We start from the raw sequence: 23,035 nt of genomic DNA, 5'->3' as shown, positions 1-23,035 counted from the left end.
GTCTCATCACATGACGTCGGGGTCACATGATAATGTGCTACCAATAGGGAGTATGAATATCACCCCGTGTATGATCAGGTAGGGTTCCTGACTTGTGTAGATGAATACTCTTGGGCTTTTCTGAGGTTCCCAGGGGCCCCAGGCTGGGCGTTTCTCCATAACCTTCTATAGAGATCTCCAGGTACCCATACCAGCCATCTCTAATTATCTCCAGGGTGACTGTGTGCTGCACAATGCACTTCACACAAACACAACACCGCACCATAACAGTGCTGTGTGCCGCCTCTGTAATCTCATCTATGTACATCAGTGTATAAATCACATTATATAGCTCTGACCTATACCACAGTGCTGTACAGAGAACACCGAGCCAGGCACATCAGTCTCTGCACCAGAGGAGCTTACACTCTAATCTCCCTCAACAGTCACACTATAGCAGGGTTTGACAAATTTGCTTGGAATCTAGGAGCCAGCGAAAAAAGTTAGGAGCCAGAAAACGCGCCCCGTCCCGACGAGCTTGCGCGCAGAAGCGAACACATACGTGAGCAGCGCCCGCATATGTAAACGGTGTTCAAACCACACATGTGAGGTATCGCCGCGATTGGTAGAGCGAGAGCAATAATTCTAGCCCTAGACCTCCTCTGTAACTCAAAACATGCAACCTATAGATTTTTTTAAACGTCGCCTATGGAGATTTTAAAGGGTAAAAAAGTTTGTCGGCATTCCACGAGCGGACGCAATTTTGAAGCGTGACATGTTGGGGATGAATTTACTCGGCGTAACATTATCTTTCATAATATTAAAAAAAATGGGGAGAACTTTACTGTTGTCTTATTTTTTAATTAAAAAAAGTGTAATTTTTTTCCCAAAAAAAGTGCGCTTGTAAGACCGCTGCGCAAATACGGCGTAACAGAAAGTATTGCAACGATCACCATTTTATTCTCTAAGGTGTTAGGATAAAAAATATATATAATGTTTGGGGGTTCTAATTAGAGGGAAGAAGATGGCAGTGAAAATAGTGAAAAATGACATTAGAATTGCTGTTTAACTTGTAATACCAACGGCCACCACCAGATGGCGCCAGCTCACATAAAAACCAAGTCGCCAGGACACCATTTCTAGTCGCCATGGCGACCTGGCGACCGGGATTTGTCGAGGCCTGTCACAGGATATGAAGCTAAGCAGTGAGAAGTATATAATATACAGCACAGTGTATAAAGGGGAGCACTTGGGAGTATATAATAAACAGCACAGTGTATAAAGGGGAGTATATAATATACAGCACAGTGTATAAAGGGGAGTATATAATATACAGCACAGTGTATAAAGGGGAGTATATAATATACAGCACAGTGTATAAAGGGGAGTATATAATATACAGCACAGTGTATAAAGGGGAGTATATAATATACAGCACAGTGTATAAAGGGGAGTATATAATATACAGCACAGTGTATAAAGGGGAGTATATAATATACAGCACAGTGTATAAAGGGGAGTATATAATATACAGCACAGTGTATAAAGGGGAGTATATAATATACAGCACAGTGTATAAAGGGGAGTATATAATATACAGCACAGTGTATAAAGGGGAGTATATAATATACAGCACAGTGTATAAAGGGGAGTATATAATATACAGCACAGTGTATAAAGGGGAGTATATAATATACAGCACAGTGTATAAAGGGGAGTCTATAATATACAGCACAGTGTATAAAGGGGAGTCTATAATATACAGCACAGTGTATAAAGGGGAGTCTATAATATACAGCACAGTGTATAAAGGGGAGTATATAATATACAGCACAGTGTATAAAGGGGAGTATATAATATACAGCACAGTGTATAAAGGGGAGTCTATAATATACAGCACAGTGTATAAAGTGGAGTCTATAATATACAGCACAGTGTATAAAGGGGAGTATATAATATACAGCACAGTGTATAAAGGGGAGTATATAATATACAGCACAGTGTATAAAGGGGAGTATATAATATACAGCACAGTGTATAAAGGGGAGTATATAATATACAGCACAGTGTATAAAGGGGAGTATATAATATACAGCACAGTGTATAAAGGGGAGTATATAATATACAGCACAGTGTATAAAGGGGAGTATATAATATACAGCACAGTGTATAAAGGGGAGTATATCATATACAGCACAGTGTATAAAGGGGAGTGCAGTGTGTCTCAGCCAGCAGATGAAGAGACAAGGGAAGGGAAGAAGACAGACACAGCTCTGTTCTGTACAGAATGTATTCTGGGCACACAGCTGGTATGTTGGATGAATCGGACCCCCCGGTCCCCACACAGGGCCTGGAATTCTACTCTAGTCTGATGCCCATCCAGTCCTTGACCCTCCAGGTACTGATTGTAAAGATAATGTCATTATTTCCAGGAGCCCCTTATTAGTGATGTGGGGATTCCCAATCATCGAGCCAGGTGACAACACCTACAAATGGTGACCATTTCTCCAGTGACACCTCAGTGTACCTCTACATACTGTGCTGTCCTATCGTCCTATTGGACAAACATGCAGTATAGGCCCAAATCATGCTGGAAAAGATATCCCCTCGCCCTGCATTGTAGCCCCAGGCCATATCATAGGGGGAATTACTGCAGGATAATATTGTGTGGGTGATTTCTGAATGTGACATACAGCATCATTTCTGCAGGGTAACCGAGTGGAATATATCATGTACAGCACAGTACTATTAGTATTATATAGTATAAATGCTTATCATTTGGACATTATCATACCACAGTGTATATAGCAGAGAAATGTGGAATATACAGTATAATAAAAGTCGGCACTCAACTTCACTTTAGGGTATAAAATCGACGCGGTACAACAGCACTAACGCGTTTCACCCAAAAAGAGGCCTTGATCCTAGCAAAGGATTAAAGTCTCTTTTTGGGTGAAACGCGTTAGACCCAGTAGCTATAAGCGCCGCGCCGACTACTCTCACAGCCGCAATTGGGAGTACCTGGGTTGAGCACAGTGAGGTTTGTATTTAATATAATGTGCAGTAAAGTGAATACAGCTGAGCGGTGGGGGGTATACAACATATAGCACAATATATACAGCTAAACGGTGGGGGGTATATAATATTTAGTGCAGGGCTCGACAAATCCCGGTCGCCAGGTCGCCATGGCGACTAGAAATAGGGTCCTGGCAACTTGGCTTTTTTTTGTGAGCTGGCGCCATCTGGTGGTGGCCGTTGGTATTACAAGTTAAACAGCAACTCTAATGTAATTTTTCACTATTTTCACTGCCATCTTCTTCCCTCTAATTAGAACCCCCAAACATTATATATATTTTTTATCCTAACACCCTAGAGAATAAAATAGCGATCGTTGCAATACTTTCTGTTACGCCGTATTTGCGCAGCGGTCTTACAAGCGCACTTTTTTGGGAAAAAATTACACTTTTTTAAATTAAAAAATAAGACAACATCCCCATTTTTTTTTAATATTATGAAAGATAATGTTACGCCGAGTAAATTGATACCCAACATGTCACGCTTCAAAATTGCGTCCGCTCGTGGAATGCCGACAAACTTTTACCCTTTTAAATCTCCATAGGCGACGTTTAAAAAAATCTACAGGTTGCATGTTTTGAGTTACAGAGGAGGTCTAGGGCTAGAATTATTGCTCTCGCTCTACCAATCGCGGCGATACCTCACATGTGTGGTTTGAACACCGTTTACATATGCGAGCGCTGCTCACGTATGTGTTCGCTTCTGCGCGCAAGCTCGTCGGGACGGGGCGCGTTTTCTGGCTCCTAACTTTTTTAGCTGGCTCCTAGATTCCAAGCAAATTTGTCAAACCCTGATATAGTGCATAAATTGGAGCAGAGTAAAGTATATCATATACAGCACAATATACACAGTTGAGCACACTGGAGTGTATCATGTACAGCACAATATATATAGTTAAGCAGTTTTTGTGTATTTCTTTTACAGCACAATATATACAGCTAAGTAGTGTGGAGTAAATAACACACAGCACAGTATGTGAAGACAACAACATGGGAGTATGTAACATACAGCACAGTTATTGCAGTGTGAAGTATATAACATGCAGCAGATCAGTGTGTGACATGTGCAGTTTTCTGCATAAAGAAATTTTAGGGCATATAAAATAAATCCTGAATGGAGGGAATGTGAATTGCACAATGAAGGTGGCATGGGAAGTTTATGGAAAGAGGTGAATGTGAAGTGAATGTGAGGCGGACATGAAAGGGTTACTGTACGATGCATGGAGGGAGCAGGGTGAAGGGTCAGTGATCTGCGGAGGTCACAGAGAGATAATGATGATCACAGGACAGGGAAGGGTTAATGTGTATTGATTGGAAGGAGCCGCCCAGTAAAACGATTAATATTCACTCCCCAGAGGAGCTTACACTCTAATGTCCCACCACAGACTCATCCATTATTATTTGTATCTATATATATAGCGCTGACCTATACCACAGTGCTGTACAGAGAACACTGAGCCACTCGCATCAGTCTCTGCACCAGAGGAGCTTACACTCTAATGCCCCCCCCCCCCACAACAGCGTCACACTATTATTATTATACATTTATAAAGCTCTGACATATACTGCAGTGCTGTACAGAGAACACTGAGCCATTCATATCCTTCTCTCAACCAGAGGAGCTTACACTCTAATGTCCCCGCCACAGTCGTGCACTATTATTTTACATTTATATAGCTCTGACATATACTGTGGTGCTGTACAGAGAACACTGAGCCAGTCACGCCAGTCTCTGCACCAGAGGAGCTTACACTCTAATTCCCCCCCCCCCCCCGCAGTCACACACTATTATTTGACATTATATAGCTCTGACATATACTGTGGTGCTGTACAAAGAACACTGAGCCAATCACGTCCGTCTCTGTAATGGAGGAGCTTACACTCTGGCGCGGTGAGTGTGTGAATTCAGTGTCCGGTGCTCTAGGCTGTCCCCGGGAGGCTGTCCCCGGTAGGCTGTCCCCGGTAGGCTGTCCCCGGTAGGCTGTCCCCGGGAGGCTGTCCCCGGTAGGCTGTCCCCGGGAGGCTGTCCCCGGGAGGCTGTCCCCGGTAGGCTGTCTCCGGTAGGCTGTCTCCGGTAGGCTGTCCCCGGGAGGCTGTCCCCGGTAGGCTGTCCCCCGGAGGCTGTCCCCGGTAGGCTGTCTCCGGTAGGCTGTCCCCGGTAGGCTGTCCCCGGTAGGCTGTCCCCGGGAGGCTGTCCCCGGGAGGCTGTCCCCGGTAGGCTGTCTCCGGTAGGCTGTCCCCGGGAGGCTGTCCCCGGTAGGCTGTCCCCCGGAGGCTGTCCCCGGTAGGCTGTCCCCGGTAGGCTGTCCCCGGTAGGCTGTCTCCGGTAGGCTGTCCCCGGTAGGCTGTCCCCGGGAGGCTGTCCCCCGTAGGCTGTCCCCGGGAGGCTGTCCCCGGTAGGCTGTCCCTGGTAATGGTATGAGTTTCGCGCCACGAAAATAATATAAGTTACCACAAAATCAAAATAAGTGAATAATTAGTTTACAATTATGTGAAAAAACAAATTAATGTCATAAATTGGAAGCAGCCTCCCTAGAATCAGTATCTGAACAGTAGTATGAAATTGGTAGGGTAGGGGGCGCTACGTGAAAATATTAAATAAGTTATACCCTAATAACAAATTAATATAAATACAAAAAAGTCCATGCGTAATAAAGTGCAAATGTGCAAATAAAGTCCCAGGATATTGTATTCAATAAATTCCAAATATAAACACTGACTATGTGCAATGAACGTTGCTTGATGTGAGGAAAATCTGTGCTTGTGAAAAACCTTCACCATATAGTAAACATTGCACCCGACGTGATCAGATATAAGATGGCTCCTTATCAGCTCGAGTTGACTCTTTAATTAAAAATAAGTCAAATGCGCTTGTGTAGGAAACGCTATCCAATAAGCCAGGGTTCCAGTATTGCAGTCAAATTTGGAGGTATATAAACCGGAATGAGAGATCATAATAGTGATCTACGAGGCGTATAGTGATATACGCCTCGACGTACGTTTCGTTTGGATTACGTCATCAGGAAGGCTTCCTGATGACGTAATCCAAACGAAATGTACGTCGAGGCGTATACCATTCACGTACAGCAACGTAACTTCCGGGTCTGCTGTTTTTTTCGGCGGTGACACGCACGCTGCTTCGCTGCAGCATACTCCAACGGAGACCCTCTCGCATTACTGACCCACGCTATCAGCCTCAGTGCCGGGATCGGGGCACCTGATCTAGTAAGGAGCCATTTGGCTAGCTTTATATGTTTTTAACGTTTTTAATAAACGGTATCACACTATTATGATCTCTCATTCCGATTTATATACCTCCAAATTTGACTGCAATACTGGAACCCTGGCTTATTGGAGTGTTTATTATACATATTAAGTGTTTATATTTGGAATATCCTGGGACTTTATTTGCACATTTGCACTTTATTACGCATGGACTTTTTTGTATTTATATTAATTTGTTATTGGGGTATAACTATTTAATATTTGCACGTAGCGCCCCCTACCCTACCAATTTCATACTACTGTCCCCGGTATGCTGTCCCCGGTATGCTGTCCCCGGGAGGCTGTCCCCGGTTTTCCGATGCGTTTCGGGAGATGAAGCTGGGGATAAGTGGCGGCTCTGTTGATAATAAATCTATTCATGTGGTGAGATGCAGTTGGAGGCAGCAGAGCTCTCCTGGGATTCCTGCCTGATATCAGGCCGCTTGATGAATAATCTATGAACGTTTCATCTGGAGAGCATGCAAAGGCTTTAGCTGTCAAAGTCCTACTCTGCCTGTCACGGCATTGGGAGATCAGGCAGAAATAAATACTGACTGTGATCCACACTGGAATCCTACTCAGAGAAAGCGTGATACCAGAGAGGGGAACCCTGACAGATCAGACGGCCCCCAGATCCTGCTCTTTAATAACTAAGTGGCGGGGGCCACCCAGTGATGTCACCTGGTGAACCCGCCCCCTTGTGACGTCATTGACTGAGGGCATGCTGGGTCATTGATGTCACAAGGGGTGGTGTCACGATATTCACTGGTTGGTAGGGACGCTGGCGGCCCTGCTCCTTAGTCGGGGCTCTTTGGTCTTGCCCCAGGCTTGTAACATAGCATGTGGGAAGTCCTCTTCTTTTAATATTGCGCCTGGGTGGTAAACACTTTGGGATGCCAGATTGGTGAACACTACACAACGCCAAGTTTGTGAACACTATAGGATGCAAGGTAGTGGAACACTATGGGATGCAAGGTAGTGGAACACTATATGGGATGCAAGGTAGTGGAACACTATGGGATGCAAGGTTGGTGAACACTATGGGATGCAAGGTTGGTGAACACTATGGGAGGCAAGGTTGGTGAACACTATGGGATGCAAGGTTGGTGAACACTATGGGATGCAAGGTTGGTGAACACTATGGGATGCAAGGTTGGTGAACACTATGGGAGGCAAGGTTGGTGAACACTATGGGAGGCAAGGTTGGTGAACACTATGGGATGCAAGGTTGGTGAACACTATGGGATGCAAGGTTGGTGAACACTATGGGATGCAAGGTTGGTGAACACTATGGGATGCAAGGTTGGTGAACACTATGGGATGCAAGGTTGGTGAACACTATGGGAGGCAAGGTTGGTGAACACTATGGGAGGCAAGGTTGGTGAACACTATGGGAGGCAAGGTTGGGGAACACTATGGGATGCAAGGTTGGTGAACACTATGGGAGGCAAGGTTGGTGAACACTATGGGATGCAAGGTTGGTGAACACTATGGGATGCAAGGATGGTGAACACTATGGGATGCAAGGTTGGTGAACACTATGGGAGGCAAGGTTGGTGAACACTATGGGAGGCAAGGTTGGTGAACACTATGGGAGGCAAGGTTGGTGAACACTATGGGATGCAAGGTTGGTGAACACTATGGGAGGCAAGGTTGGTGAACACTATGGGAGGCAAGGTTGGTGAACACTATGGGATGCAAGGTTGGTGAACACTATGGGATGCAAGGTTGGTGAACACTATGGGATGCAAGGTTGGTGAACACTATGGGAGGCAAGGTTGGTGAACACTATGGGATGCAAGGTTGGTGAACACTATGGGATGCAAGGATGGTGAACACTATGGGATGCAAGGTTGGTGAACACTATGGGAGGCAAGGTTGGTGAACACTATGGGAGGCAAGGTTGGTGATGGTGAACACTATGGGATGCAAGGTTGGTGAACACTATGGGATGCAAGGTTGGTGAACACTATGGGAGGCAAGGTTGGTGAACACGATGGGATGCAAGGTTGGTGAACACTATGGGATGCAAGGTTGGTGAACACTATGGGATGCAAGGTTGGTGAACACTATGGGATGCAAGTTGGTGAACACTATGGGATGCAAGGTTGGTGAACACTATGGGAGGCAAGGTTTGGTGAACACTATGGGAGGCAAGGTTTGGTGAACACTATGGGATGCAAGGTTGGTGAACACTATGGGATGCAAGATTGGTGAACACTATGGGATGCAAGGTTGGTGAACACTATGGGATGCAAGGTTGGTGAACACTATGGGATGCAAGGTTGGTGAACACTATGGGATGCAAGTTGGTGAACACTATGGGATGCAAGGTTGGTGAACACTATGGGAGGCAAGGTTTGGTGAACACTATGGGAGGCAAGGTTGGTGAACACTATGGGAGGCAAGGTTGGTGAACACTATGGGATGCAAGGTTGGTGAACACTATGGGATGCAAGGTTGGTGAACACTATGGGATGCAAGGTTGGTGAACACTATGGGATGCACGGTTGGTGAACACTATGGGATGCAAGGTTGGTGAACACTATGGGATGCAAGGTTGGTGAACACTATGGGATGCAAGGTTGGTGAACACTATGGGATGCAAGGTTGGTGAACACTATGGGATGCAAGGTTGGTGAACACTATGCAACGCCAAGTTGGTGAACACTATGGGATGCAGGGTTGGTGAACACTATGGGATGCAAGGTTGGTGAACACTATGGGATGCAAGGTTGGTGAACACTATGGGATGCAAGGTTGGTGAACACTATGGGATGCAAGGTTGGTGAACACTATGCAACGCCAAGTTGGTGAACACTATGGGATGCAGGGTTGGTGAACACTATGGGATGCAAGGTTGGTGAACACTATGGGATGCAAGGTTGGTGAACACTATGGGATGCAAGGTTGGTGAACACTATGGGATGCCAAGTTGATGAATGCAATGCAGGACACAAGGTTGGTGAACAATATAGGACGCCAGGTTGGTGAACACTATGAGACGCCAGGCTGATGAACACTATGGGACACCAAGTTGGTGAGAACTAGATTTAGTCAGGCACCATATTTGGGTCAATGGGACTGGTACCAGAGACTGGACTGGTGACGCCCACTACCGGCCTAATATTCTCAGTGTATTATCTCTGTATCTTTGAGCTCAGACATAACCTATTGCTCATATTTCCTGGATTACACATCGATTTCTTTATTTTTTTATATATATATTTTTACTGGAGAGAAGGAATGTCTGAGCCCACGTATCACAACTTGGATGTCTGCTGCCAAATGTGCCAGACATGGCTGTGAATGTGTTTTCAGTCTCCATCTGCCACCGAGCGATCCTGATATTTGTCAAAACAGAATTTGTGTGAAAAGCAGTCAATGAACGTGGCTGAGCCGGCGCTGCCGCAGCTAATCTGATGCAATACATGTTAACCCTTTCTGCGTCTGTGTGGCTGAGCTGTACACCCACCCCAGCCACATCGTGTGTGGACTCTGCACGTGGTAAACTAAAAAAAAACATATATTCTATTGTACAATCTATAGACTACACTATATGGCCAAAAGCCTGCGGACCTCTGATCATTATATCTACAGTGCCTTGAAAAAGTATTCATACCCCTTGAAATTTTCCACATTTTGTCATGTTACAACCAAAAATGTAAATGTATTTTATTGGGATTTTATGTGATAGAGCAACACAAAGTGGCTCATAATTGTGAAGTGGAAGGAAAATTATAAATGGTTTTAATTGTTTTTACAAATAATTATGTAAAAAGTGTGGGGGGGTACATTTGTATGGCGCCCCCCGGAGTCAATACTTTGTAGAACCGCCTTTCTCTGCAATTCCAGCTGCAAGTCTTTTTGGGGGTGTCTCTACCAGCTTTGCCCATCTAGAGCGGTACATTTTTGCCCATTCTTCTTTGCAAAATATCTCAAGCTCTGTCAGATTGGATGGAGAGCGTCTGTGAACGGCAATTTTCAAGTCTCGCCACTAGGGTTGTCCCGATTCCTTTTTTAGGACCGAGTACAAGTACCGATACTTTTTTTCAAGTAGTCGCCGATACCGAATACGATACTTTTTTTAAATGTGTCCCCAAATGCAGCCATGTCCCCCACATATGCAGCCATGTCCCCCCAGCCATGTCCCCCACATATGCAGCCATGTCCCTCTAGCCATGTCCCCCACATATGCAGCCATGTCCCTCTAGCCATGTCCCTCACATATGCAGCCATGTCCCTCTAGCCATGTCCCTCACATATGCAGCCATGTCCCTCTAGCCATGTCCCTCACATATGCAGCCATGTCCCTCTAGCCATGTCCCCCACATATGCAGCCATGTCCCTCTAGCCATGTCCCTCACATATGCAGCCATGTCCCTCTAGCCATGTCCCTCACATATGCAGCCATGTCCCTCTAGCCATGTCCCTCACATATGCAGCCATGTCCCTCTAGCCATGTCCCTCACATATGCAGCCATGTCCCTCTAGCCATGTCCCTCACATATGCAGCCATGTCCCTATAGCCATGTCCCTCACATATGCAGCCATGTCCCTCTAGCCATGTCCCTCACATATGCAGCCATGTCCCTCCAGCCATTTCCCCCATACCTTTGCCGCCGAATGCCGCCGCCGCATGGAGAAAATCACAGCATTCATTTGAATAGCTGTTTTGCCCGCGCGTATAGACACTCCCCCTTGCTCGGGATTGGACAGATCACGATCACCCATCCAATCCCGAGCAAGGGGGAGTGTCTATACGCGTGGGAACACTACAGCTATTCAAATGAAAGCTGTGATGTTCCCGTACGCCGTTTAACCCATGTGGCGCCTTTCGATGCGATGCGGCGGCAGCGGCGGGGGGGGGGGGAAGTATTCTATTTAGGTATCGGGGGTATTTGCTCGAGTACAAGTACTCCCGCAAATACTCGGTATCGGTACCGATACTGGTATCGGTATCGGGACAACCCTACTCGCCACAGAGTCTCAATGTGATTTAGGTCTGGACTGTGTCTGGGCCATTCTAACACATGAATATGTTTTGATCTAAACCATTCCATTGTAGCTCTGGCTGTATGTTTAGAGTCGTTTTCCTGCTGGAAGGTAAACCTTCGCCCCAGTCTCAAGTCTTTTGCAGACTCTAACAGGTTATCTTCTAAGATTGTCCTGTATTTGGCTTCATCCAACTTCCTATCAACTCTGACCGGCTTCCCTGTCCCTGCTGAAGAAAAGCATCCCCACAACATGATGCTGCCACCACCATGTTTCACGGTGGGGATGGTGTGTTCAGGGTGATGTGCAGTGTTAGTTTTCTGTCACACATAGTGTTTTGCTTTTAGGACAAAAAAATAACATTTTGGTCTCATCTGATCAGAGCAACTTCTTCCACATGTTTGCTATTCCCCCACACGGCTTCTCGTAAATTGCAACGGGACTTCTTGCTTTCTTTTAACAATGGCTTTCTTCTTGCCGCTCTTCCATAAAGGGCAGATTTGTAGAGATCACGACTAATAGTTGTCCTGTGGACAGATTCTCCCACCTGAGATGTGGATCTCTGCAGCTCCTCCAGAGTTACCATGGGCCTCTTGGCTGCTTCTCTGATTAACCTTCTTATACAGCCTGTCAATTTAGGTGGATGGCCATGTCTTGGTAGGTTTGCAGTTATTGCCATACTCTTTCCATGTTTGCATGATGGATTGAACAGAGCTCTGTGAGATGTTCAAAGCTGTGGATATTTTTTTATAACCTAACCCTGCTTTAAACTTCTCGACAACTTTATCCCTGACCTGTCTGGTGTGTTCCTTGGCCTTCATGATGCTGTTTGTTCATTAAGGTTCTCTAACAAACCTCTGAGGGCTTCACAGAACAACTGTATTTTATACTGAGATTAAATTACACACAGGTGGACTCTATTTACTAATTAGATGACTTCTGAAGGCAATTGGTTCCACTAGATTTTAGTTAGGGGCATCGGAGTAAAGGGGGCTGAATTCAGCTACACACCACACTTTTCACATTCCAGTTCACAATGATGTGACACTTTGTGTTGGTCTATCACATAAAATACATTTATGTTTTTGGTTGTAACATGACAAAATGTGGAAAATTTCAAGAGGTATGAAAACTTTTTCAAGGCACTGTATATGAGCTTGTTGGACATTCCATAACAAAACCATGGCCATTAATACTGAGTTGCTGCACACTCCATGACCATTACCATGGAGTTACCTCCCATCCCTTAACCATTATAGGCGTTGGTCCCCCATCCCATGGCCATAAATATGGAGTTGCCCCCCCTCCCTCCATGGCCTTTATTATGGAGTTGCCCCTTTATGGCTATAACATCCTCCACCCTTCTTGGAAGGCTTTTCACAAGATTTTGGAGGGTTCCTTTGGTAATTTGTGACCATCTGTTCATGATCTGGGCTTGCCAACCACCCATCCCAGAGCAGAAGGTTGTGGGCCACATCAGAGGGCTCCGCGGGCCACTGGTTGGGCACCCCTGCTTTATACAGTCAAGTTTCTTATAGGCATCAAAGTAATAGATGTTATTCAGAAGGCAATATACCGTGTCTGCTCTTACCAAGGCAGTGCCACTTGCCTCTTACCCGACACTGCCCCCCAGGTAATAACACATCAGATATGGTATGCACATACACAGTGGACTTCACCTCCCAAAAATTCAATCCTTAATACCTGTGCGCTGGAGGGGTTCAAAATTTCAGAATTTGCATTTGATTTTTTAGGGGTTTTAATGGTGTACTAGAGAGGTGGCCAGTAGTGGACTTGGAAGGTGACCAGCTCCTTGTGGCAATGGAGTACATTATCACTGTTACATGGGTACCTGTAAGGAGAGTTCAGCTTTACTTTTCAGGTGTGATAATGTCCTGACTTATGGAATTTGTCCAGTCTGGAACTAATTCAAATCCTAAACTTTATAAGGGAGACGATCCATGAATACTTTAGTTTAGAATGTCTATGGACATTTACATTTACAGCTGATGAGAACACCAGTAATTTTCAGACATAACCCAGAATTCATATATTCCATTGCAGTTATTGGACCTTCTTTCCTTTGCTCAGTTTCCCATTACCTTTGCAGGGTAGACCCCTTTTCTTCCTTATTGCCTCCAATGCTCATCCTTCCCTCAACTGTATAACCCTACAGGATTGACCCCTCACCTTGACCCAGAGATGTATTATGGCCTAGGCCGACAAGGCCCAGGCCTAGGGCGGCACTTTGCGGGGGGCAGAGAAAAAGCCCTGTCCCCCTGTGCTCATCCCACCCTGTCCCCCTGTCCTCATGACCACCCTGTCCCCCTGTCCTCATCCCACCCTGTCCCTCTGTGCTCATCCCACCCTGTCCCTCTGTGCTCATCCCACCCTGTCCCCCTGTGCTCATCCCACCCTGTCCCCCTGTGCTCATCCCACCCTGTCCCCCTGTGCTCATCCCACCCTGTCCCCCTGTGCTCATCCCACCCTGTCCCCCTGTGCTCATCCCACCCTGTCCCCCTTTGCTCATCCCACCCTGTCCCTCTGTGCTCATCCCACTCTGTCCCCCTGTGCTCATCCCACCCTGTCCCCCAGTCCTCATCCCACCCTGTCCTCATCCCACCCTGTCCCTCTGTCCTCATCCCATGAAAATGACAGGACAGGTCTTAAAAAGGAAGGGGTGCGTCATATATAAAGTAGGGGGTGCGCGAGTTTCACCAGGCCTAGGGCAGCACAAAACCTAAATACACCCCTGCCTTGACCACTGTGTCCAGTCTTCCTGCTGTCCTCAACTCACTTTAGTGCAGGACGGTCAGTCTCTCTCTTGCTCCACGAGCAAGTCCAGTCCCTAATCTCTCTCCACTCCTTAATTTCTTCCCACTGAAGGACAGATCTTTTCTACTACACTGCCATACTCCACCATCCATCCTTCCTCAACTTCCTCAAGTGCCGGCTAAACTTTTTCTCCTTTCTCTACCATGTCCAGTCCTCCAGCTTTCCTTATCTTTCCAATGAAGGACAGACCTTCTATATTTACCACACCATGTTCAGCCCGCCAGCTTTCCTCTATTTCCAATGATGGACAGATTTTCTCTACTCTCCTACCATGTCCAGTCCTCCACCTTTCCTCTATCTCCATTGAAGGATAGATGTTCTCAAGTTTCCTACCATGTCCAGTCCTCCACCTTTGCTTCATCCCTCTCCACTGAAGGATGGACCTTCTCACCTTCCATACCATGTCCAGTCCTCCACCTTTGCTTCATCACTCTCCAATGAAGGATGGACCTTCTCACCTTCCATACCATGTCCAGTCCTTCAGCTTTCCTTATCTTTCCAATAAAGGAAATACCTTCTCATCTTCCTTACCATGTCCAGTCATCCAGCTTCCTCTATCTCCAATGAAGGACAGACCTTCTCACCTTCCATACCATGTCCAGTTCTTCAGCTTTCCTTATCTTTCCAATAAAGGAAATACCTTCCTTACCATGTCCAGTCATCCAGCGTTCCTCTATCTCCAATGAAGGACAGACCTTCTCACCTTCCATACCATGTCCAGTCCTCCAGCTTTCCTTATCTTTCCAATGAAGGACAGACCTTCTCTATTTACCACACCATGTCCAGCTTTCCTCCATTTCCAATGATAGACAGATTTTCTCTACTCTCCTACCATGTCAAGTCCTTCACCTTTTCTCTATCTCCAATGAGCGATGGATTTTCTCTAGTTTCCTACCATGTCCAGTCCTCCACCTTTGCTTCATCACTCTCCACTGAAGGATGGACCTTCTCACCTTCCATACCATGTCCAGTCACCCAGCTTTCCTTATCTTTCCAATGAAGGATGGACCTTCTCGCCTTCCATACCATGTCCAGTCCTCCAGCTTTCCACTATCTCCAATGAAGGATGGACCTTCTCACCTTCCATACCATGTCCAGTCCTCCAGCTTTCCTCTATCTCCAATGAAGGATAGATGTTCTCTAATTTCCTACCATGTCCAGTCCTCCACCTTTGCTTCATCACTCTCCAATGAAGGACAGACCTTCTCACCTTCCATACCATGTCCAGTCCTTCAGTTTCCTTTATCTCCAGTGATGGACAGACCTCACCTTCCATACCATGTCTAGTTATCTAGCTTCCGTAATCGCTTTACAATGAAGCACAAACCTTCTCTTCACCAGACTCTTCCAAAACCCAACCATACCACGGTAGCCATATTTAAAGGGACAGCCTTCCCAGGAAGTGGAGCTTATTTGATGCTGGAAGAGTGACTCCATTGAAATGGTACCATACCAATGGGTCTAAAGAAGGGGAAATCCCAGATTACTGACTTTATGCCTCCAGTACAACAAGTCTTCTCTACAGCTAAAGGTACACATGTTTGTGTTGGCTATTCTTAGAGTAAAAAGTCCTTGCAGCATTTGGGAGCCTCACTTGTCACATTACTGAAAGGAGAACTAGAAGCGAGTCCAAGGTTGAGGTCAATGGAGAATATGTGGACAGACTACACAGGGTCACTTCTGCCAACAGTGCCATTCCAGCCTTCTTCGGGCAGAGATGAGATCCTGTTGCTATTGGTTTTCGCACTTTACAAATTGCTTCATTAAGTGAGATGTCAGTGATGTTAGAGAGTAGAATTGGCTCGCGTATGGTTGGCTGTCAGAATAGATCCAAATTTCTTGGTTCACTTGACCCATCTGCTCAACATTGTGTCAGTGCGGCCTTAGAATTTGTCCTTACATAAACCTCTCCAAAGAGCATCTACGGGGACTGTTCTCTAGATAGGAGCTCATTGTAGTGCAATCATCGTCCTCCAACGTCCTGTCCCTCATTATCACATTTATCTCAGAATGTAATTTTCCAGTGTGAAACGGCACAACACGCGCCCCAAACTATTTACACTATGCAGTTCCTCCATTGAGGAAGTCACAATGAAGACATTATACAGACACCGCATTGTGCAAAGAGAAAGAGGATAGTGTGCAGTGACAGTACTCGCTCTTTTTACAGGGTGTGTAAAAATAACATCGGAGGGGGACGACCCCCTCTGAAATTTTTCATCACTGCTATGTTAATCTCTCCTTTACACTCATTGCTTTGTACATCACTCCTCCCACACCACTATGTACATTTTTCCTCTACACTTCTTACTACTATGTACAGCTCACCTCTGGGGCTCCTCACTCACTACTATGTACAGCTCACCTCTACACTCCTTACTCACTACTATGTACAGCTCACCTCTGGGGCTCCTCACTCACTACTATGTACAGCTCACCTCTACACTCCTCACTCACTACTATGTACAGCTCACCTCTACACTCCTTACTCACTACTATGTACAGGTCACCTCTGGGGCTCCTCACTCACTACTATGTACAGCTCAACTCTACACTCCTCACTCACTACTATGTACAGCTCACCTCTAGACTCCTTACTACTATGTACAGCTCACCTCTACACTCCTCACTCACTGCTATGTACAGCTCACCTCTAGACTCCTTACTCACTACTATGTACAGCTCACCTCTGGGGCTCCTCACTCACTACTATGTACAGCTCACCTCTACACTCACTCACTACTATGTACAGCTCACCTCTACACTCCTCACTCACTACTATGTACAGCTCACCTCTACACTCCTCACTCACTACTATGTACAGCTCACCTCTACACTCCTTACTCACTACTATGTACAGCTCACCTCTAGACTCCTTACTCACTACTATGTACAGCTCACCTCTGGGGCTCCTCACTCACAACTATGTGCATCTATCCTCCTCACCCACTACAATAAACATCTCATGTTCACTGTGTGTGAAAATTCCAGTAGATCCAGCATCTGGATACCCAATTCCCCGACTCTCAGGAGGAGAAGATCCTTCATTTTTTCCCAGAAGTCCTCCATAGCTACCAGAGTCCAAGAGACCTGTTACATAATTCTGGCTCGATGGTACAGAGTGCCCACCACTCTGCACCTTTTCTTCCCTCAAGTTCCTAGTCTGTGTTGGCGGTGTGGCAATGCAGAGGGAACGATGTTGCATATCTTCTGGGACTGTTCTAGACTCGGATCATTCTGGTGGGAGGTGACCTGCAAGATCAAGCACCTGACAAATGTTGATCTGGAAGGGAACCCCACAGGTTGTCTGCTCCATCTTTCACTGTGACCTCTTAGGAAATACCAGGCCCCCCCCCCCCCACCCTTACAATTCAGTTATTGAATGCCGCTAAGGCGTGCATCCCCCTCTGTTGGAGATCGGAGACCAGGCCATCCAAGGCCCTGTGGTTTTCTAAAATAAATGAACTGAGAGATATGGAAGATCTCACCGCCACCTTACACAACTGGGAGGAGATCTTTCGTGAGACCCTGGCACCACTTTATTTATACTGATGCATATCTCCGGGAGGTCTCGCAATCTGTCTGACCTCCTGGATTTAGTCCTACAAACCTGGGCGAGAGGTACTACCTGCCTCCTATCGGTCTACCATATCTTTGCTTTTCTCGACTTTGTTCCCTTCCTACACTAGGGACACCTGCTTCTCCAACCCCCTACCCCCCCTTTTTTTTTTTACTTAAATATTTAGTCTAATTGTGGGTAATACTTTTTGAATGTTGTTTATATCCTCGTCCACTTTTATCCCAACTCAATATCGCATTTCTGATCCAACTGGCAACCCTGATAATGTAGGAATCTTATTATAAAGCACAGTTTGACATTTATGTTTTTATGCTGGGATCCCCCTTATAGTTACTTGTAAGTTCCACCAGTTCTACCCGATGTCAACAAATTTTGAAACCGTTATATTTCACATGCTCATCTGTACTGTGTATTCCTGGGTCGGCTGATATGTAAGTTTGTTCCTGTGTATCCTATGTTTTATGTCATCTACTTGGGTTGTAAACTGTACCCTCCTTGGAAAATAAAATAATTAAAAAAAGATTTATACAGAGGAATCGGGACCTACTTCCTCAGGCTGTGGATTCATCAAGTGATATAAGATCTAAATAGAGGAATCAGGAGCTCCTTCCTCCTGTTGGTGATCCTTCTAGTGATATAAAGATCTATGTAGAGGAATCAGAACCTTCTTCCTCCAGCTGGTGATCCTTCTAGTGATATAAAGATCTATATAGAGGAATCAGGACCTCCTTTCCTTACTGGTAATCCGCCTCCTGATAGTTAAAGCTCTATATAGGAGAATCAGGACCTCCTTCCTCAGGCTGGGGATCCCTCAAGTGATATAACGATCTATATAGAGGAATCAGGACCTCCTTCCTCAGGCTAGTGATCTCTCAAGTGATATAAAGATCTATATAGAGGAATCAGGACCTCCTTCCTCAGGCTAGTGATCCCTCAAGTAATATAAAGATCTATATAGAGGAATCAGGACCTCCTTCCTCAGGCTAATGATCCCTCACGTGATATAAAGATCTATATAGAGGAATCAGGACCTCCTTCCTCAGGCTAGTGATCCCTCAAGTGATATAAAGATCTATATAGAGGAATCTGGACCTTCTTCCTCAAGGTGGTGATCCCTCTAGTAATATAAAGATCTATATAGAGGAATCAGGACCTCCTTCCTCCTGCTGGTGATCCCTCTAGTAATATAAAGATCTATATAGAGAAATAAGGACTGCCTTACCCTATTGGTATTCTGCCTCCTGATAGTTAAAGCTCTATATAGAAGAATCAGGACCTCCTTCCTCAGGCTATGGGATCCCTCAAGTGATATAAAGACCTATATAGAGGAATCAGGACCCTTTTCCTCCCGCTGGTGATCCCTATAGTGATATAAAGATCTATATAGGAGAATCAGGACCTCCTTCCTCAGGCTATGGGATCCCTCAAGTAATATAAAGACCTATATAGAGGAATCGTGACCCTTTTTCTCCCGCTGGTGATCCCTATAGTGATGTAAAGATCTATATAGGAGAATCAGGACCTCCTTGCTGCTGCTGGTGACCCCTCTATTGATGAACCCCCAAATGTATATTCACTTTCCCCATTGCCTGGGCACACAGTGTGCCCATTTTGCAATCACCTGAAATAAATACCCCGAATCTTTTTTCCTCTGCAGTTCTGGCCAGCACTGTACCCCAATATTGACCCAGAGTGCCATTCTTTTACAGCATTATTTTCACATTTAGAAACATTGAACTGCACCTTACACTTCTTTGACCAATCACGTCCCATGATACAGACACCTCCGGGAAAATCAGCCTTTTTTTTTTTTGCACACCTTTTGTGCCATTCTTGCCCACCAACCCTTCAGTTCTATCACTTATTTATTTTCTATTGGCGTGTACATCCGGCGTGCAGGACACTTGGCGCAGGGCCATTGCTGTTTGTTACTTTGTTGCCACGTTACGTATATTATGTAGTGCAGTGTACGGGGGGGGGGGGGTCAGTAGAAAGGATCAGGAGGTTAATGAAGGATCTTTAATCGGGTCTTGTTGCTGCGTGTCGGAGTTTTCTTTCCATCCTACATGGTGACATTTCTTTGGGAATGGAAGGGTTACCATATCCTCTCCAGTATTGTCTGGGAATGGAAGGGTTACCATATCCTCTCCAGTATTGTCTGGGAATGGAAGGGTTACCATATCCTCTCCCGTATTGTCTGGGAATGGAAGGGTTACCATATCCTCTCCAGTATTGTCTGGGAATGGAAGGGTTACCATATCCTCTCCCGTATTGTCTGGGAATGGAAGGGTTACCATATCCTCTCCAGTATTGTCTGGGAATGGAAGGGTTACCATATCCTCGCCAGTATTGTCTGGGAATGGAAGGGTTACCATATCCTCTCCCGTATTGTCTGGGAATGATAGGGTTACACTCCCCCCCCCTTTTTTTTCCAGCATTGTCTGGGGAAGAAAAGGGTTAAGCTCCCTGTGCTTAGGGGCCACTGGCGGAGGATTACAGGCTGATGCTCTGGTGTTGCCAGGCTCTGCAGAGCATCTGCCCAGATCTCAGCACCCCCCCCCCCCCTGGCATGGAAGGGGTTACAGCTGTGGTAGGGAGCCCAGCCTCCTCCAGAACTTGCACAAAGATGGCAGCCCCCTCCCCCAATCTCCCAGGACTTTAAATGAAAAGAAATGACACATCACCGAGGCGCTGGGTGACAAAGCCCCAGAAAATGGCACCGGCGTCTCCTGGCAGAGGTGGGCATCGGCCCCCCTGCTGGTGCTGGCGCCGTGTCCCCAGCGTATTCCTCATCGCTATGCAGATTGGATTTATCGATCGAAGGAGGCGTCTTTGCCACCCTCCACCCCCTTTTTCACCATCCTCTTACCTTCATATCATTGATGATGGCCTGGAAGAGACCCCCCAGAGCGCCGCACTCCTTGTCAACCGCCTCCATCATGACAATCCAGCCGCAGCCAAGGGGGGGAAATCCAACATGCGCCCCTCTGGGCCAAATCCAGATGGGAAATCAGAGCGTGAAATAGACAGCAAATTCCAGAGAATCCACAACTGCTGGGACCTCCTCCCCCCCGCCGCCAATCGATGTCACCCACCTCCCCCCACCCCTTCTGTCCCCCCCCCCAACCAGTCCTTTTCTAGTGGATGTCACTTGCAGCATTCAGATGCCCCATGTCCAGCGGGAGCCTCCCACAATCATCCCCGCACAGGTGGCCGGGGGCTCCTGGGATAGGCATGGACCAGGCAGGGATGGGGAGGGAAAAAAAAGAAGAGCGCAGGCTGCCCACTGAGGAGGATGCAGCAGCCTTGTGCAGGAGGAGAGGCTGCAGTGCAGCACACAGGGCTACAGGAGAGGGGAGGTACAGATCTGTCACATGGACCAGAAGGGAGGGGGGGGGACTGAGATGTGATGGGGGGGGGGGGACAGGAGGACTGGGTCTCGCTGCATCTCCAACCTGCAGACGGCTGTCAGACAATGTAGCACCTGAGAGGCCCGGGGGGGGGGGGGGGGGGGGGGGGGGGGGGGTCATTTACTGGGTGCTGAGAATAGTCATTTAGGGCCAGTTCACGGCATCAAAACGCAGTCCGGATGCGTTCCAGATGCTTTTCTGCATGCACGTTTTTGACGCGTCCCAGTGCGTTTTTGATGCATTTTTGATACAATCCAGTGCATCCTCCCCCCCCTTTTTTTTTTTTAACCTTAATTGCCAGTTTACACCACATGCATACGCCACCGTATGTTGTTGCTGAATCTAGCCCCATATATCCTACTTTTCATGCGTTTTTGATGCAGAAAAAAAAACGCACTGAACTGCAATTTCAAATCTGCGCCGTCGTATCTTTACGCCAATTCTCAAAGGCAGATACGTTGGAAAAAATAGGCTTCCTCCGCCGACGTAACTTGAATATGGCGGCGTATAATCGTGTGCAATTTTACGCTGGCCGCTAGGGGCGCTTCCGTTGTTTTCGGCGTAGACCTAGATACACCGATTCACAAACGTACGTACGCCCGGCGCAATTTTTTTACGTCGTTTACATTAGGCTTTTTCGGCGTAAGGTTGCTCCTGCTATTAGGAGGCGCAGCCAATGTTAAGTATGGACGTCGTTCCCGCTTCGAATTTTTTATTTTTTTTACGTCGTTTGCGTAAGTTGTTCGTGAATAGGGCTGGACGTAATTTACGTTCACGTCGAAAGCAATGACGATTTGCGGCGGAATTTCGAGAATGCGCACTGGGGCTCTTTCACGAACGGCGCACGCGCCGTTCGTAAAAAACGTAAAATACGCGGGGTCACCATTAATTTAAATAAAACACGCCCCCTCATCCTCATTTGAATTAGGCGCGCTTACGCCGGCCCCATTTACGCTACGCCGCCGTAAGTTAGGAGGCAAGTGCTTTGTGAATACTGAACTTATGATACGCTACGCCGCCGTAAAAATGCGCGGATCTAGGTGAATCTAGCCCATGGTTTTTAATGGCGTAGTTCACACCAGTGCTTGCTTTTCCAGTGCGTTCCAGTTCTAGAAAAAAAAATAGAACATTATTATTATTATTATTATTATTATTATTATTATTATACAGGATTTATATGGCGCCAACAGTTTGCGCAGCGCTTTACAACATCAGGGAAGACAGTACAGTTACAATACAATTCATTACAGGAGGGATCAGAGGGCCCTGCTTGTTGGAGCTTACAATCTAGAAGATGCTGCATTTTCCTGCACTGGAATTATTATTTTTATTATTATTTAGGTACTTATATAGCGCCGTCAATTTACGCAGCGCTTTACGTATACAATGTACATTCACATCAGGAATGCTGTAAAATGCAACAAAAGCTCACTGGAACGCACCTAAACGCACTGGAACACACGTTTTTATTAAGGGCTGGTTCACACCACAGAAACGCACTCCAGATCCGTTCCGGATGCGTTTCTGCATGCGCGTTAATGCATTTTTTTATGCGCTACGGTGCATTTTTGGTGCATTTGTGATGCGTTTCCGGATTGCATTCCAGGTGCTTTTTTTTCTTCTTTTTTTCCCCGCAATACTAGGGTTCAGTGCAATTTTGATGCATTCCTGTGTATTTCAATGCATTTTTGATGCGTTTTTACTGCGTTCCAGTGCAGGAAAAATGCAGCATGTTCTACTTTGTTCTTTCTAGAACTGACAAAGCTCTGGAACTGGCCGCACTGGTGTGAACTATGCCATTAGGAATCATATAATCCTACTTTCCATGCGTTTTTGATGCAGAACAAAAACGCACTTTACTGCATGTGGTGTGAACTGGTCCTTAAGAAAAAAAAAGG

General features: G+C 46.2%; 1 protein-coding gene across 5 annotated transcripts in view; it reads right to left on the bottom strand.

Annotated features, from left to right (window-relative positions):
• The window catches only part of MTSS2 (MTSS I-BAR domain containing 2), a 71,129-nt gene extending 50,321 nt beyond the window's left edge, over positions 1 to 20,808 (bottom strand). For all 5 annotated transcript variants that reach the window (XM_040329302.1, XM_040329305.1, XM_040329303.1 and 2 more), the window contains exon 1: positions 20,597 to 20,808. In XM_040329302.1, coding sequence (XP_040185236.1) covers positions 20,597 to 20,668 — 72 coding nt within the window. In that variant the 5' untranslated portion in view covers positions 20,669 to 20,808. The remainder of the gene's footprint in view (positions 1 to 20,596) is intronic.
• Between the last annotated feature and the right edge of the window lie 2,227 nt (positions 20,809 to 23,035).

The sequence above is a fragment of the Rana temporaria genome, chromosome 11 (genome assembly GCF_905171775.1).
Source record: "Rana temporaria chromosome 11, aRanTem1.1, whole genome shotgun sequence".
NCBI classification, from domain to species: Eukaryota; Metazoa; Chordata; class Amphibia; order Anura; family Ranidae; genus Rana; species Rana temporaria.
The sequence above is the reverse complement of the archived record's forward strand: the minus strand, read 5'-3'. Positions and strand labels throughout refer to the sequence as shown.